The 18,649-nt window shown below is 34.7% G+C and overlaps 1 protein-coding gene across 5 annotated transcripts in view; it reads left to right on the forward strand.

Annotated features, from left to right (window-relative positions):
- CNTLN (centlein) overlaps window positions 1-18,649 on the forward strand; it is a 199,272-nt gene that overhangs the window by 81,139 nt on the left and 99,484 nt on the right. For all 5 annotated transcript variants that reach the window (XM_054053478.1, XM_054053477.1, XM_054053476.1 and 2 more), the window contains 2 exons: window positions 1,044-1,232; window positions 13,018-13,191. In XM_054053478.1, the coding sequence (XP_053909453.1) occupies window positions 1,044-1,232; window positions 13,018-13,191 (363 nt within the window). The remainder of the gene's footprint in view (window positions 1-1,043; window positions 1,233-13,017; window positions 13,192-18,649) is intronic.

Below are 18,649 nucleotides of genomic sequence, written 5' to 3' on the forward strand. Positions count from 1 at the left end.
ATCAACACACTCCAGGAACCTCTTGGATTGCTTATGACCTGCTGTGTTGTCCCTCCAACAGATATTGGGGTGGTTGAAGGCCCCTATGAAGACCAGGGCTTCTGAACGTGAAGCTACACCTGTCTATAGAGGGCCTCATGCCCTTGCTCTTCCTGGTCAGGTGGCCTGTAGCAGACTCCTGCTATAACATCACCTGACCCTGCCGTCCCCTTAATCCTGACCTGTAGGCTCTCAGTCAGTTCCTCACCCATCTCCAGGTGGAGCTCCATCCACTCCAGCTGGTGATTGACATAGAGGGTGTCACTCACTCCTCATGTCCCCTGCCTGTCCTTCCTAAAGAGCACTCCACTCAGAGGATCATCCCACTGTGTCTCCATGATATCAATGAGATCGCAGCCCTGCAGGCATGTACACGTCTGTAACTCTTCTTGTTTATTTTCATGCTACGTGTGTTTGCATCGAGACACTTAAGTTGGGCCTCAAATATGTAAGAGAGATTTAGTAAGCACAGAAATTTCAATGTAAATGTGCATTTTTTGAGGCTTAGAGTAATTTGAAATATTAATCAATCTGGACTTTAAATTAATTTTGCCTGAGAGACATGATTGCTGATCTGCTTTGGAAAAAGTAATTTACTTTGTCCTAAGTGAATTTTGAGATCTAATGGGAATAGAAAATGATAGGAAGAATGAAAGGAAGGGAGGTTAGTGTTTCCAAATTTGTTACAGTGTCAGGTAGACAATTTTCAAATCTAAAAGTTGTGATTGTTTTTCAAAGGCTTTAAATTCTAAGCGATGTAAGCAGACAAAAGGGAGAAGGAAGTGAATCATTTAAGTAAAGCTGACAAGACAAAGAGTAAAATGAAGAGTAAAATAATATTTTTAAAAGTAAAATTACCTGTGTTAGAATTGCCAAAACATAGAAAAGAGGGTTATCTTCGTGGAGAAGTTACTTAAATTATACTTCTTCTCCTCCTGTATTCATATGGCTGTCTGCTCTGAAGTTATTTTTAATCCTATTATTTCTTTTCTCCTCTCTCATAGCTTTACAATAAATTATGTTTTCAAAATGTTCAAACAAGTGAAATTCAACTGCAGCAAAGCTGTGCCTCCTTTCAGGATCAGTTACTTCTAAAAGATCGTAAGATTTGTCAGTTACAAGAGCAACTTCAGCAGGCTCCTGGTGCTTTAAATGCAGTACATCAGAACTCTTCTCCAAAATGTGAAGTACAGGTGAGTCCACTTCTATAATAATTAAAGTTGCTTCTTCCTGTTTCTTTTTTAAGAAAATCTGAGCAACAATTCTGCTGTGATACTGTAACTATTTCTGCTGTTGCTAATAGGAGGTACTTCATGATTAAATCTGTCCTGGGGAAAGAACTGAGAAACTGTGTCAGTACTCAACAAGACTTTTATTTATATACTTTAACAAAGGCACTAAAAATAAAACTGAGAGGCTTTTGTTCCTGGAAACAAATTCCTACAAAAAATTGTAAAGTCTCTGCATTACCTCTATTAAAATGTATTGGTTCTGATTTATTTTATTGTTTCTGACCACACAACTAAACTTTAGATCTAAAGAAAGTAGTATAGTGGGAAGAAATATTTATCTGAACATTTCTAAGCTTAAATGAGCCATTTGGAACTAGTATAATAAATCTGGCACTCTCACTAACAGGCCTCCAACTTTACAAGTGTACCAGATCTTACATGTATACCTCTGACATTTTCCAAAGGCCAATTTATGACTTAAAGTGAGTTTGAAGGGCTTTGAAATGATCTACCCACAGTGGTCTTGTAAACTCTGTTGCTTAGTTTCTTCCATAGATTTGTCAATGAGATAGGCTTATGCATTTCAGTTTTACTAGCACTTTCTCTGTTGATTAAGCAGGGACGGACAAATAGTTAAGGTGATAATGCTTATTAAATAGAAAACTTCAGTTAGGTTGCATAGATAAGGTAACCCTGTAATCAAGATCTGCATGAGCCCAAAGGAGCTTGAATATTAAAAAAAAAGTAGTGTTTAATTCCTCAAAGTTTGTGTAAGTAGTAATCTGCTGTAGAACAGAAAAACACAGAATGCAGTATCTCCTGGATGTGTTCATGGTGGTCATTTCAGAATTAATGTTCTAACTTTATCTGAAGTATTGCTTAAGTGTTTGTTATAAGATTTTTAACCCTTCTTTTGTTTGATTTTAAAAGTTGCCCTTAATCTAATGAATCTATAATTTATGATAAAACTCACTCCTTTAAGTCTTTCTTGTGGAATGCTTTGATACATTCTTGACCTTTTTCTGAATCTTAGAAATAATTGTTTTATTTTTTTTTTTAGAAGATGTTACAAATCTGAAATTAGTCTCAAGCTGCTTCTGCTTTAAACAAAGGTCATATGAGTACTCAGACTGTATATCTGAATACTTGTTCTGCTTTCATCATCTTGTGTTGCTCTGGAGAGTTTTTGCATCTTATTTTGTCAGACTATTTAGGCTTTTTTATCATAAAAGCCTTCATTGTATTTTTGGGTTTTATTTTGTAAGATTAAGGAGAGGAGGCTTTTGTTGACTTTTTGAAGTGATTTTAGAATGCTTTCTATGTACGACACTTATCTTGTCTAACTTCGATGTTGTGTGAGAGTTTGTTATACAGTCAAGCTTATCCCATGTGGGCCTGGAGTAAATATTGGATTTTGTCTTTATTATCCTGAATAACTTAGTAGTATTAGAAAAAATCGTTACTATACTAACTTTCTACCTTTCTATTTTTTTTGAACCTGGGGGACACTGTGGGTGACTTTATCCCACTGAGTAAACTAAGCATTTATCGTTGTTACTTATTTCTCATAATTTAAGAAATTCTTCAACTGTATGATATTTTTCTCCCCTTAAAGTACAGCAGCTGGATTTCTTTAAGAGCTCCTAGTGTGGAGCTTTGCTGAAATTCATTTCAAATCCAAGCAATCAATTTCAATTGGATGAATTTTGGATATCTCTTAAAAGAACTTTTAAGAAATTTATGAGGTTAAAAGTAAGACTATTTTAGAAGCTAGTGACAACCTGCAATTCAAGTTTATACTTGATTTTTTTTAGGTGTATTAAATTAACCACACGCAGTGTTGGTGAATTGTTAATTTTTCTTTCCTTGACTTATTCTGTATATCCTAGTGGTGTTTGAAATTGAGGTAGATTAACCAATATGCTCCATAAAAATTAGGATCCAAATCTAAAGCAGTCCTAAGTTAGTTAATGGTGCAAGTAGTTGTTTTCCTATGGCTTACTGTTGGCATTTTGGTATTTTTCCATTTTGATCCTATCTCAGCCTTTTAGACTCTGACACTCTCTGTGTTCCCAGTGTATTTGAAAGAGTGTACTTGTCATAATTATTCAGAGCATTTGCTGTTTTGTTAGTGAATGTAGGTTCAGTTGACCTTCTGCTGAAATACCAGTTTGAACATTTATGTGATCTGTCACGAGCTCAGTCAGATATTTACCAATACCAGAAGATATGGTAAGAAGCAAAAGCAGACAACTTATTATAATGAATATAATATAGTAAGCTAAATGCTTCACCTTCATTTTTCGGTAAATCAGTCTTAAGCCAGGCTGTAGTAGAGCAAATTATTAATATTACTAAAGTAGCCTCATAGAGGCTACTGCATGTATGTGGCATCTGTAATTGCTAGGCCTGTAGGAGAACCAAGATGTTCAGCTCTATGTTTTGATGTGCTTAACATGCTTAATATTTTCTCTTGACTAACATTCTTCCATTTTGCTATAGCAAATATCGAAAATTTTGTTGACATGCTCTGATTGAAAGGCCAGAGTATGTGTTTTGGGAATGTGTCATAATGCCTATTGTTGGTGGCGTTTTGATGACACCCAAATTTCCCATTACGTGTTTGCTTTAAAAATTCTTGGCCTTGCACCTTGTATGGGTCAAAGCTTGCTGCAAATATCTTCCAGTTTTCAGAAATATTGAATTTATTTGAAAAGCATTGAAATTGATCACAAAGATCTCAAATATAATTTTTTAAGCAATTTACAAATACTGTAGTAAAAAAGGTATTTATATTGGACAAGATGACATGAAATTATGGCAAACATTTAGAACTGTAATACTGCAGCACTTTGTTTGAGGAAGGTAAACCACTTTATCACTATTTGGTTGAAGACTTGGGCTTTTAAGAAAGTAAAATGGAAGTAAAATTGACCAATTTAGGCAACACAACTTACTGAGTAAATAATTAGTCTTTAATGATGGAAAATATCAATAACATTTTTTAAATGGTTGCATTCCCTTGAGCTGCAAAGTATCTGTTATTTGGAGATTATTACCCTTACAATAAAGACAGGCATAGATTGTAGCCTGTGAAGTTAAATTTGCTCCACATTTCAACGTATTTGTAATAGAAAAGTACCAGTGTTTTCTCATGTTTTCAATACACAAAGTATAATTTAAACTTTAAATTTAAGACACGTGATCTTCAATATTAGTCATGTCATTTTAATCTTATTTATATTTTTTAGTATATTTTATATATTTAATATATAAAATTATTTAATTTTATATATTAAATAGCAAATTTAATACACAGCTAAACACTTTTCGAAAAACCATTATAAGCATGTCTCTGATTCTTGGTCAGAGTAGCAGTAGTAATTTGTTAGTTTCCAAATCAATGTGTTATGAAACTGTACTTAAAATGTCTTGCATACCTGTCTTTTAAACAAGGTGGAAAGGGAAAAATACAGGTCTTTATTGAAGTAGTAGTATTATTTTTCTAGAAAGTCTTTGTGTTTGAACTGCACATTTCTGAGATAATATAGACACTTCCAAAGGAGTTCATACTCTGTGGTTCAAGCCATACTCTCTTCATAAGAAAAGCTTGCCAAGTTACAATTGTCTAATCAGCCTGTGAAGTCATTGCTATTAGGATCACAGCACTTGATCACCATAAAATACAATTTCAGTTACAGTTGGGTGTGTTTTACTATGACAGTTTGGGACTCCACCTGCAATGTTGTAGGTGTGCCAGGATGCAGGTATGTGTTGTCTGTTAAATGAGCAATAGTAGTTTTGTGCAGCTTTTGAAATTATTTTTTTTAGAAAAGGAAAGTAATGCAGCATACTTTAGGAAGGTATTGCATAACTTTTGAAAGCTTATATGCATCCTGTTCTAGAGTGGACAGAAAGGAAAAACTGAATCCAGTTTTGAAGGATAGTTTAATTTTCTTTTAGTTTAGTTTATCATTCCATTTATCTGTTTTCAATGTACAATAATCTGAAAGGCCAAAGATACTGAAAATGTAGGGTATAATGGAAAGAGCAACTCAACTTTAACTACTCTATAGCGGCACTATTCATGCCGCTATAATAAAACCTAAGAACGTTTAGTGGGTTTTTTTTTCCTACAATTATTCAAAATTACATTACCCTTACTGAAAACTGAATGGCTTTTAGTGGATTAATTAAACTGTAGCTGGTTTGCCATCTGGGTGCTGCTTATTTAGCTGCTTTCTCACAGAAAGATTTTTCACTGTATAAAGAATATTTTTTTGTTAGAAGACAGCTGCCAGACAGTAATTTCTAAAATAGAAATGATATATGAACTATTAGTTGTTATCAGGTTAAATTTTGGGTTATGCAGAGGAAACTACTTGGACATTTCTTTCCAATTTTGAATTTCTTTCCATTTGTCTCCACACCTCCTATTCCATATTACAAAATGTGCAGATTCTTAAAATATAAAATCTGTTTATAAATGTATGAGAAAATAATTATATTTTAAAGCAAGATCACCCATGGCATTATGTTTGAGTCCAGGGTATAGGCTAGATGCAGAAAAGAAGAAAAAAAGGGAAAAAGGGGAATTAACTAAATCTGATTTTTATGACTCAAGTGGTTTCATTAAATTAGAGTGCTGTGTGCTACTGTTCATTAATGAACTTGTGCCATATGCTTTAATTGTTCTGGTCAATAGCTGATAAAGAAAGGCTTGTGTTTAAAAAAAAAAGTGGATAAAAATATCTTTGTGATGGGCTTTTATCAAAGGACTTACTTTGAATTCAGTAACTACTACTGAGGCAATATGGCTCGCAATTTGCGACCCAAAGGTAGTCATACATTATTGGAATACAGCCTACTGCGCTTCACATTACACAGATGTGAAGGCCTGATTATAGCTGCTTCATAATTAACTGTGATCCGATTTGTTTTGTGGCATAAATGGTGCATGTGTAGAACATTAGCCATGGCACTCTCATTCAAATTCAACTCAAGGGCTCAGCGGCAGGCGGGTCACGAGCTTCAGGGAGTAGAAGCACAAGCTCCTCCATATGTTCTTGCTGCATCTTACTATGGCTATGAGTGCAAGATAAGTTCCCCAAAGAACCTAATCGTGTTCTGTAATTACAGCGCGGCTTTCTGCTGGCTAGAAATGAGGGAGAAGCTAAAACACTCCCTCATCAGATAATTTGTAAATTACTTTACATGGCGGATGCCTAACTCAGTTGGTTTTCAACTGCTGAAATTATAAATAATTGTAACAGATGTGGCAATATGGCTGGCCTCCAATAAATGAGGCCCTTGATAATTTGGCCGACCCTTTGACAGGCCAATTTAATAAAATGTGAACAAAATCTTCTTGCTAATAATTTATCATCCCTTTTCCCAATAGAATAAATTTAATTACCCTAGCAGTTAACAAGGTCACACCCAGATGCCAAACTCGGCTACAGTTTTGATAATGCAATCAGGAATTGAGAGGTGATGACAGCGTTGTTGTTTTTTTCATTACCTGGCTTCACATAAACACAGGTGGCGTAGCTTTCTTGTCAGTTTTTAATAATTACAGGCTATTATGGAATGCATAGTTAGCAGATTGAAAACCACACTTTAGTGAATTTGTTTGAGTATGATTGAGGTTCTAATGTACAGAAATGATAATGCATAACAAGCGCAGTCCCTAGTTTACACCATTAGTGCACTGGTTTGATTTTTACTTGTGATAATAGTGTTAATAGTTCAGTAGTCAACAAAGTTGCCTTTTTTGGAGATGACTCCACCAGATGCAGGTTTGGTTTTTTGATTTCTAGTACTGAATCTGTAACTCAGAAAAATGTGGGTTTTTTTAAACTTACCTAGTAACTGCCAGTGCGCCAATATATATCTTAAAATATGTTAAAATTTTTGATGAAATACTGCCTACATTTTGGTGTAGGTAGTCAAGTAAAACCTTCCAGTAACTAACTGGTAAGTTTTTTTTAAAAAACTAACATGGTAGTGAAGATGCTGTAAAAGTTCTGGGAGCTAAAAAAAAAAAAGCCAAAGTAAACTATTGCTTCTAAGATAAAGATATGAAATAATTATTCAGCAACTACTCATGATTCTGTAGTGTTATATTCTGTTTCTGATGTCTTTTAATTGTAATACATTAGAGCAAATAATACTGATATTTTCAGCTTGCCTGGGTCTTTGTTTGCTGCTACTCTGACGAGTTTTATGAAAAAAATATGCATTTATTGTGTAGTTGCAATTAAAAAGGTGCCACTCCAACAAATGCATGGAGAGATGAGTGTCTGGTTTAACAAAAAGGCTTAATGAAATCCAACCTTGTCTTGAGACCTACTAAGATGATTCTTCTAAACATTTTTCCAGACTACAAATTATTTCTCTAATCTTACAATTGCATATTTTCCTGAATAATTTGGAGCATTAATTTCATAACAGGAGGTCTGCTTCCCCTGATAAATAAAATAAATCACTTGTACCTTGTTTGGGAAAACTTTCTGATGTGGTGGCTGCATCTTCTTCATAAAAGGATTGCATCGTTTTTTCCTCTCCCTGTTCCTCTGTTAGATGATCAGAGTGCTCTTTTTCATCTGATATTTTGGAGAGCACGAAACATAAATGTTATGAAGGTGGATTGATGGTGGAAACCTTTTCACTCGCTTCCAGCCCCTTTTGGGAACTCATGGGAACACATGAGATCAAGGTCCAGGCTGTGTAAGTTGCTCTACAACAGTTTGTTAGTGGTGTTCATCCTAGTATGTGCCATAAATGAAGCTGTGAGGATTGAATTTCCAAGTTGTAAAGGAAATGATTTAGCTGCCCAGCTAGCTGACTTTAACAGAATAAGAGGAAACCTGGGAAGTGATTCTTACTTCTCATTTATAAACTGCTTCTGAATGTTTCCTGCATCATGGCTTTCTACGGCACATGGCACTGGATTCCTGGAGTTTGTCTGGAAGATAGTTTTAGCGTAAGGGTTGTGAGCCTTTTGGTTGCTCTAGAACAAAAATGCTATTGCCTAACTCCAATATTCTGGTGAGGGTGTGCATGCTTCCTCTGGTCTCAACTGTATGTGTAAATGCTGTTGTTGTGCTCAGAGAGAAGTTATTTTAGCCTTTACTAAGCTACTATATGCCTGTTGGCCAGTTTGTGGTTGATGGATGGTGAGCTTGCATCGGATTACAGAAAGACTGCACAGACTTGCAGCTAGTGGTTTTGGTACTATGCAGTTAGTGTTAGTACAGCCGTGTGCTGAGGAGGTTGAGGGGAAGCGGAAGTATGCATAAAGCTGTGTTATGAGTTTTGAAGCTCTTAGATATCTATTCCTTTGATACCTGCTCTCTTTTGCCTGTTCAGAAGAGTTGTGCTGAAGTGAAGTATGGTGGAGCCGTAGCTGTATTTTCTTCATACTCTTTGGTACTGTTTGTGGTCTTTGACAACAGCAGTGTTGAAAGGGTGGCATTGGATTCCCTTCCCTAGGTACAGCATTGGATTGTTTCCCTAGTGGTACAGCTTTGTAACGAAGATGGTACTTATCTTTCATCTTAATGAATACATCCAGAAAACATCAGCTGTGGCTTACTTTGAAACACACAGTTAAGCCTAAGATGAGTAAGAGATCAACTTGGTAGAAATAAATCCTTTCTTGATTGTGTTTGTTGTTTAAAACATAAAAAAACCTTGGACATTTATTTGGAATGAATGCTTTGCACGTTATAATTGTGTTTCAGTATGAAAAAATTATGTATCTGTTGTGATAAAATCATATAAAAAGATTCTGCTAAGTGAAAGAAGAAACCATTATTCTGTTAAGCTATATTTTGCAATGCAGGTAGAATCAAACCTAAGAAATTTAAACCTGAGGGAAAGTCTTCATTTGCTGCTTTCAACATGTAGATACATAGACTGTGAAGAAGGTCAATGTTATGTGTACACTTAAATAATAATGTTGTGGGAATTTTTAGGTTTAGACATAGGATTCAAGATAGACTTCATGAAGCGAACACTCATGAAATTATTTGTTGAAGGGAGTTAGTATTTCAGTTTGTAAGACCAAAGATCTATCATAATTCTGAGACAGAAACTGTGGAAGAACTTGGTGCTGCTTAGCTTGTAACTTGTTTGTATTTTTCTGGATTGCAGGTTTCTGATCTTTGCTATGAAACTCAACCACATTCTTCATACAGAGCTTGGATATTGAGTGTTTTCTGCAATGCTGAAACAAAATTTTGTGCTTTTTTGCCAAATAATGTTAGGATTTTTAAATCAGAGATCCATTATAGTCTGAATTACTTGCCACCTTAGCCTTAGTAATTGTAACATTTCCCTTAATTCTTAGATTACAAGTAAGAGTTCAGATATAAAGCTAGAAAGTGCAAACGCAGGAAAACATCCGATTTTTTTCCAAGGATCTGATGAAATGGCACTTCTTTCTTCATGCATAAATCTTGGAACTCTGGGTTGATTGTAGAGTCATGTTTTATACAGAAGAAATGAGGTTCTCATAATAACCAGATCTTTTCACTAACATTTTGGTTTGGAGGATTTTTTTGCCCTTAACCAAAGTTACCTGGAGCAGAAAAGTGTAGTAATGTAAGATTAAGTAGACATGAATATGAAACAAAAGACCAGAATGATGCATTTTATCCATCTTTCTGTCTTTGAGAGATCTCTTTTCATGTCTTAAAAATTCAGGTTTAAAAATCCTTTTGTTATTTGAGTAAACAAAGTCATCTAGGCTAGGAAATGTAGAAGAGTATTTATCAAGTAGTGAAGGATATGTTAGATTTAACAGAAAATTATACCCAGCACATAAAGTCATATCCATTGATAAGCAAAACCTCAATTTTTAAATGGATCTCATCAGGTTACATCTGGGTTTTTAGAAGTCCTGAAACTGTAAAGTTTTACATGCATAATTAAAAAATAGCGCAGGTTTTGAGGATATTGTAATTGCAAGTTACATAGCAAGTTCTGTATTGGTAACAATGACCTGCTAAATATTTTCAGGGTAAAAACATAGGCATTTTGGAGGTATAACTTAAAATCAAATACTGGTTTTGTTTGGTTTACTTTTCCAAGAAATATGTTTGTCTATATGCACAAAGACTGTTGTGAAAATTTCATTAGAAACTGTGCATCTACAGTATTTTGATTTGAAATAAATATCAGTGCATGGTGATTTCTAGAGATCTGTTTTGGGAAAAAAAAAGCAGTAGGTACCCCCCCCAGAAGAACGCTGTTCTTATATTGGTCCTATAAAGGTCAGTAGAAAAACTTTGCAGACACAGAGGGGCAAGAATTTGATATATTCTGTGAGACTTAAATGGGTTTACATTTCAAAACACTCTACATGTTTCAAAGAAGAAGTTTAAAAGTAGTGATAAAGTGAGAAGTTGATTGTTAGCTAGATTTGTGTAATTCTCATGGATAAAAGGTGGCAATATCTAACAGTTGTTGACTTTTAAAAGTAACCGTAATATGAACTAAAATGATTAAAACAAATTCAAGCTGTTGATCCTTCTGTTTAGTTACTTCTGTAATTGTAGAACTTACGTTAATGTACAAGTTTTTTTTTGCATACAGCTGAGAAATCAATAAAATTGAACAAGTTCTTAGGTGTATTTCTCTTTCTTAACAGGAAAGAATAAAGTTCAAGTAGAAAAAAAACCAATCATAACTTGAATATAACTACCTTGCTTTATCTGTTCGCACTGTTTGTGTCTTCTGTGTTTTGCTGGGTATTTTTGTTGGGTGTTTTTTGTTTTTTTTTTTACTTTTTATATAGAGCTAAGGTTTGGGTCAAATGAACAAAAAGCTCAATTTTCTTTTAAATAGCTTTTTCAATGTATGACTTGTCTACTCCTCTGCTCCTCATTTTTCTATTTTCTATTTTTTTCTCCTCTGTGTAGAGTTTTCTTTCAGTTATAAACAGGCCTTTTGCTGATCGTAGGTGGAAATGACATCTGTTTCCAACTACATATGGCCTGAATTATGCAAAATGAGCAACAGAAATTATTTAAGGAACAGTCAGCAAAAGCATGGGCAACTTTTCCTCTCTGACAACTTTCCTGTGTTTGTTTGCTGTATAAGTACTTGCAATTTTTCTGAAATAAATGCTTGGTATTTCGAACTTCGGATTTATGTGGTAGTAAGTGTAAGTTTATGAAACCTTTCAGATTCTGCATAGAAAGAAATGAAATGTCTATACCCTTAAATCTGTTTTTGTCAAATACTAATCTTACTAATGTGTTTGCTTCCTTGATTTTAATCAGCTTTGGGCCATCTCATTTCTTGATTAGCATGAGTTTGGAGATGTTTTGGTTTGCTAACCTTTTTAAACTGTTTTTTTTCCTATTTTTGTTGGGATACCTGATTTGTTTGACTCGGAGCACATGAATAATTTAGATTGTAGGAACAAGTGATAGTTGTACTGAATTCTTCCATCTCTGTTGAAATGAGTATTTGTCTTAGGAATATGCTCAAACAATTGCAAGCAGGTCAGATCATCAGAATTTTAGTAATTAGAGAAAACATGCGTAGGATAAAGATTTTAGTCAGTCTTTAATAAGTTGTCCTCTGGATCAAGCATTGTTCGTTGAAAATTACTGTTTCCTAGCTATCAGCAATTGTCATTGCTATCAGAGCACTGCTGGAAGAGGAGGTTTCATGAGTTTGCCCTAATCGGTGCAATACAAGGTCAGCTGGGTCAGCTCAAGCCACTTGCATTGACTTTTTAAACTAACCTGCCCTTTCATTTGTGTAATAATTAGGGAGAGAGGTTGACATAGACTGCCACAACAGGCATATTGTTGTTGCTTATGCTATGCTAACAATGTTTTGCCTTGTGATTGTAACACAGTGGAGTGTGAGAAGGACTATAAGGCGCAGTAGCCTGACCACTCTTAGTCATGTGTATACACGTGATTCTGCTGTGGACATTGGGGAAAAGACTTAAGGATCGCTGATACCAATGAAACTGTGTTTTGGTCTGAGCAGGTTTTGTGACAGGGCCAAGGTGAGCCAGTGTGCAGCAGTGTTGTATTGAGCCAAGGAATTGCTGTGAACAGATTGATTATTAGGAAGACTTCTGGAATTCAATGGCTTAATGAAATGACATCTGTCTTGAGTAATACTGTGATCTAAAATTACTGTTTATTTTTTCTATAAGTCTTCAGTTTGATGACATTTGTGATGTCTGAGTTTATGGACACAGTGGATACACGTTGTTGATTTACATTAAAGAGGAACTTCTCTGAGGCAGTTTTTAACTAAGAGTATTTTTATTGATGGAATATGCAGTTAAGGGTTTTTTTCCCCCATGTTTGATAGGCCAGCGATACTTACCAGGTTGAAATTTGCCAGAAACAAGTCTAGAAGGTAAAATATTTTGTAAAGAAATTTTTACAGCATATGAGGTATAAAATAGAATAGTAGAACAGCTTGCTGCTGAAGAAACGCCAGTATAAAAACTCAACATTTTTAAGACTATACATTTGGAATTGGAAAATATGGTGGTGGCAGTACAAAAATGTTTTAGTTAATACTTTCAGGTTTGGTTTTGATTATAGATTTATGAGTCGTTTGCAAAAGCAGAATTATTTACAGTCCTAACACATTCCTTTAATATCTTTAATGTTGTGTTTCTCTAGGCAGTTTTATCTAACTGGTTTGTTATGCTTCTGATGTTATTGTAACTAGTGTAATGTATCTACTATCTTTTATTTTCTAGGTATTTCAGCAGCCTTCTTTAGATGAGCTGGAGTGTCTTATTACAACGCAAAAATCTGAAATCAAGATTCTACAGGAAAAATTGGAAAAAGCTACACTTAGCCTAAAAGAGCATAATTTGTACGCTACAGATACTCTGGAAAGCGACTGTATAAGGAGTGGAAGAAAGCATGCGGTAGGATAGGTCTATTGTCTTGTGTATTTGTGTCTAAGTCAGACTGGTAAAGCCAAACATTTTTGCTCAAGGGTCCAGATAATAATTTTGATGTCTGTCAATGCTGCTTATAATTCTAGAAGCTTGTTTGAATGATTCTTGTGTTATCTGCCAAAGACTTGTTAAAATAGCTGTTGGGAGTAGAAGATTTTACCTTATTAAATACTGAATAAGGGATTCTTAATTAAACAAAATATTTGAAGGATAAATTCTTTGTAGGTTTGTTAAAATGAATATTTATTAGATTCTTTGTGGTGTTTATCAGAATGACTGTCTTTCCCCAGGAGGAAAATGACACAAATATTGGTGTTTATTATTGTGGCATTTGGCATTTTGGGTTTTTTTTTTTTTTAATTCTTGAGTTTTAAAATATGATGTAGTATTTCCCCTATGAAGAATGACTATAATGTTCTTTTGAAGTTTATAATTCTCTCTTTTTGTTACTCAGTGTAATATTGGGCTGCTGCTTTCACGAAAACTTGCTGTTCAGTTTAGGTACCAGGCAACATATATAAACTGTAACTAATGAAATAGATCCTTAAATAATTCTATGGCTTATATTGGTTTATTAAATTACCCAAAGTCACGATGTTTTTCAGTTTGTTCAGCCTCTTCCTCATTTTTTTTTGGATGATTGTATAGAATATGGAAAACTTTCTATAGCATGGAAGCAAATAAGAACATATATCTGTGTGCTATAAATCATCTACAAAGGTGGATCGTCATGTTCACTTGCTTTGAAATCTGGTTTTCCCACAGGTGGTATCTAATAACATTTCCTTTGAAAACTGTATAGCTTGTGTTTTCTCAATATCCTGCACTGTATGCTATTTTTGGGAAAAGACATGTTTTAGAACTTTTGTTCAAGAGCATGTGGTGATGCTTTTGTGAAAATATGTTTAAGAAATGCCAAAATGCTACACAGGCAGTATGGAGTGAAGAACAGGAGGTGAGAAACAGCTCTACAAACCCCAAGATCAGAGAATGATTAGAGGGAGAAAGTGCTCCAAGTGCCAGAGTTGTTATTTCCCTTAAGCTCATGGAGAGGACCACCATGGAGCAGGTGTCCACTATGGCTTGTGGAAGAGCCCACACCAGAGCATATGGATATTCCCTCACGGAAGCTGCAGAGTATGGACAGGTGTCAGTGTTGGAACAGGTTCTTCTGTCAGGAACTGAGCACCATGGAGGACCCACTGTGGAGTTGGTCTGTGCTAAAGAACTACAGCCTGTGGAGAGTCTCCACACTGGAGAAGGTTAAAAGTGTGAGGAGGAAAGAGTGGCTGAGAGCAAACTGTTATGGAGTGACTGTAACTCCCTCATCCTCCTGTGCTGCTCAGCAGGAGAAGAAGTGGAAGAGTCAGAAGCAAAGGAAAGAAGTTAAGCCTAGGAAGCAGAGTAGGGGTGAAGCTGTTATAGTATTTTCATTCTCTTTTAGAAGTGACAATAACTTTCATTTTCCCCAAGTCAGGACTGCCCATGACTATGAATGATAAGCAGTCTCCATTGCTTTGTCTCAACCCATGAGGTTTTTCAACCTATTTTCTCCCTGTGTCCTGGTGAGGAAGGAGAGTGAGTATCCATCTCTTGGGTAGATATTTGACCTCAAAATAATATGTTCATCATGAACTGATGACTGTGTCAGGACTAAAGCAATTACCTCCCTTAAGTAAAACTAAATTGAAACTTCTAAATCATGTCGAAAAGAATGTTTTCCTGTTTTGATACTTAGGTCCTACCCATGTTCTTTTAATACTCAGGGTTGTTTGATATGTGCACTTTTTCTCATGTTCACTATTGAACTTTTGAGACTATTTAAGCAAGACAGTAAGGAAAACAGAAGAAACATTCTGGGTTTAGGATCACAAAACCCACATAAAATAGAAAAGATGCTACTGCTGTCTTTACTGATTTTCCCTTGCAAGAAATATCTTCCTTATTCAGTCTTTTATGACAGAAGTATTCATGACAGAAGTTATTCATGCATGATTTGACAGAAAGAATACATTGGATATATGATTCTTGGTTTACGATGGTGATCCTTTTGGCTCACAAAGACTCTGTCATGTTAACACTTCATCTTTTCTTCTGTGTATTCCCAGGATACAAAGAACAAATAAACATGGAGTCACTTCTGATCAGAATGACACTGCTTTGATTTCTTCCTGCTTTATAAAAAGCCAAAGATTTTGAAAGAATAAATATTTGGAAAGATGTTAAGAAGAAGGGCCTAGGATAAAACAGAAACTTGCAACTAGTGTGATAAATTGGGATGTGTGGCCACATGACTGTGTGCTTGCACCTATGTTTGATTCTGCAGAATGCAATGATATATATATATATATGTGTGTATATACATATATATACGCTAGTGATGTTTTTTGTGAATTGTAGAAATTCAGATCCCTTGACTGCAGTCATATAATCATACAACTTATTCTGCCAGACAGATGATGCTCTTGTTAAAAGCTCTGTTGAAAGTTCATGTATGGTGGTGTCATTTTTCTTGATACCCTTAAGCATGTACTTAGAGGCAGCTATAAACCTCATAGTCCAGTCTGCGAAAAGTGGTACAGCTCAGTGCCGTTTTGTATGAAGTCTGAGTCAGTTGCTTGATCTCCTTTTGGAGCTTAAACTCTGCAACTATATATGATTTTCCTGTTACCTAGTTAAACTGTCATCCATATGTCTGCTGGTGATTCAGTAACACAGCTCTTTCTTTTTTATAGCTAAGTTTTCACATTGTGTGATGCATGGAAAGAATAGTCGGCTTTTATTGATATTACATTCTATATATGATTCTTCTAATGTCAAGATATTAAAAAGCATGAGTTAACTTGCAATGCTGATAAAGTTCCTGTTGAAACACAGTGAATCAAGAATTTGCCATATTTCATCTCAAAATGCCCTACTTGTATCTTGTCAGCCTCAGGTTTAGCTTCAACAAACTTTTTGTTTCTTCAACTGGTAAATAACATAAAGATGTCTTTTCACTGTATTCTAGGAGGCCTGATCTGATCTGTGTGCAGAAAGGTTATCCAAAACATTTCAGTAAGAGTGTGCTGTCCCTTGTTTGCTTTTTTTTTTTTTTTTGACTTCTTTTGGGACTTCATTGAACACAAAGCCTGTTGAATTCAAGAATGTGACTATTTCCAACTTCATCCTATGGTGTCTTTCATGGTGCAGATGGATAAGAGAAGGTTGTTTAGAAAAAAAGCATCTTTCCTTTTTCTGCTTCCTGTACCTTGTTAACAGTGTCACATCGATTTACCAGCTGTTTCTTTACATTCAATCTTCTATCACAAAGTTTCGTATATATTAATATTGCAAAGCCTGCTATTTGGCTTAGTCTTTCGTAAACATTTTAGGATCATTTGATGAAAAATCTTCTGTTGTTACCCTTTACTGACTTGGATTAACATTCTTTGCTCATAATACTGGACTTTTACTTACTCATAAATATACAGGCAATGTTTAAATCATTAAAATTAATACAATTATTACAGATATGTCTACAGTTAACATAGAATTTGAGGACTGAATTAAAAACTATATGCTTAAAACAAATGCTTAAACCTGGTAGCAACAGCAGCAAAGTTTGCAGTTGTGAGAAGTGTATTGCAGATGCCATCTTCTGAATTGAGTTTTGCATCCGCCTCAGGCAATCAAATCAGTGTGTTTTGCTACACAGTCACTTCTGTCTAGGCAGGAAAATTAAACTGTTTGCCTTCTTAGCAAAGATTGTCTTTGAACTAGCTGTGTGCATCTGTAAAACCTACACTCAGCTCCTTCTCTCCACATGCCCCTATTCTGATTGCTAAACAGGTAAAACCATATTCAAATAATAGAATGTTTCTTAATACACATCACCTTTTCTTACAGGGAATTATTTCTGTGTTCATGAATAGTTAGAATTCTCTATTTTTTTCCCATACCTTGTCCCTGTGAAAAAGATTCACAGCATGATCTCAAGTAGCTATATATGAAATCGATATATATACTTAAAAGAAAACCCCAACTGTTGTGTACTCATTGTATCTTGTGACCTGTCATTAAAGCAGCAAGACTATGAATTTTACATTTTTCTGTATTTTTTTTCTCTTTTCTCCACTCCTCCATGGAGTCTTTCTGTCTACTTATTCAAAGCATTCTATTGCTAACTCGTTCATGTTGTTCCTTTGTTATCTTTCTCTTTGGCAACAAATGCAATGCTTTGACATTTTATGCCTGATTTCAGAGAAATTGTATTTGCTAAGTCTTCTGTGTACAAACATACAGTTTAACAGGGAAACATTGCTTGAAAAATAATGCATTCTGGATTGTTAGGACAAATTAATTGGGGTATGCAATAATTAGGAAGTGTAGAATACAGGTGTTTTATTCAAGGTCTTGGTTTTATTCAAGAAATCTAGGACTTTGAAGATTAGTAGATTTTTTTTTATATGATAGTCCTGGGCTATTCTGCTTGAGACACCTGAGAGGGATTAGTTTAGCTTTGTGCAATGTTAAAATCTTTACTGGTTATTATCAGCACCTATTAACTGAGTTAAATGTTTGGATATCTCTACCAGAATTATTAGAAAAAACAGTAAATCAGTAATCTTACTATATCAAAGAGATATACTCTTAGTCCGTGCAAGGTTGTGTTAACAATATAAATAATTTGGAAATTGAATTAATTTGAAAATATTGTTTTAGATGTTCATTAAAACTTTGTCCTAGTTTCTTCTGTTATATAAGGGAATTGAGAGGAATATACAAAATATGTCCATATGACATTCAGATTTTTAATGTACGAAGATTCTTTCCAGATGTTCGTTTTGGATTGGTTTTGTTTGGTTGGGCTTTTTTGGTATTTTTTATTCCTATCTCATTCAGACACACTTCAGAAGAAAAAGAAACCCAAAGCCAAATGACAAAAACATATTTGCATTTACATTCTTTAAAAAATTATATTACTGTTTTCTGATATTTCATGGGGTTTTTTTCCCTACATTTTGGAAGTATGTACATTTCAAAATGGAACTGTGGTGTGGTATACAGTGTCTTGTATGCTATAAATTAATTGTCAAAGAAAGAAATTCCAGTTGCTAATTACGATTCTCTTAAAGATTAGATTAATTTAATGGAATACTAAAAGTGTTGAAATATATGGTATTAAAGTAAACTTTATCCTCGATTTGTTGTAAATGAGTTATTTTGCAGTGAAAATGATTGCATGCAACAATAGTCACAGTTAATCTAAAATTTTTGTTTGACTTTATGTATTTACGTAATAGGATTTTAACATTATTGGTATTAAGCATGTGTTAGTATTTCTTTGTCCTTAACAGAAGTTATTCAGAAAATCAGGAAGTCTAATTTGATGATGTCTGTCTTTCTTTGCCGTAAGGAGATACGACATAGAATGAACAGGAAA

This window comes from Cuculus canorus, chromosome Z (genome assembly GCF_017976375.1).
Source record: "Cuculus canorus isolate bCucCan1 chromosome Z, bCucCan1.pri, whole genome shotgun sequence".
Taxonomy (NCBI): Eukaryota; Metazoa; Chordata; class Aves; order Cuculiformes; family Cuculidae; genus Cuculus; species Cuculus canorus.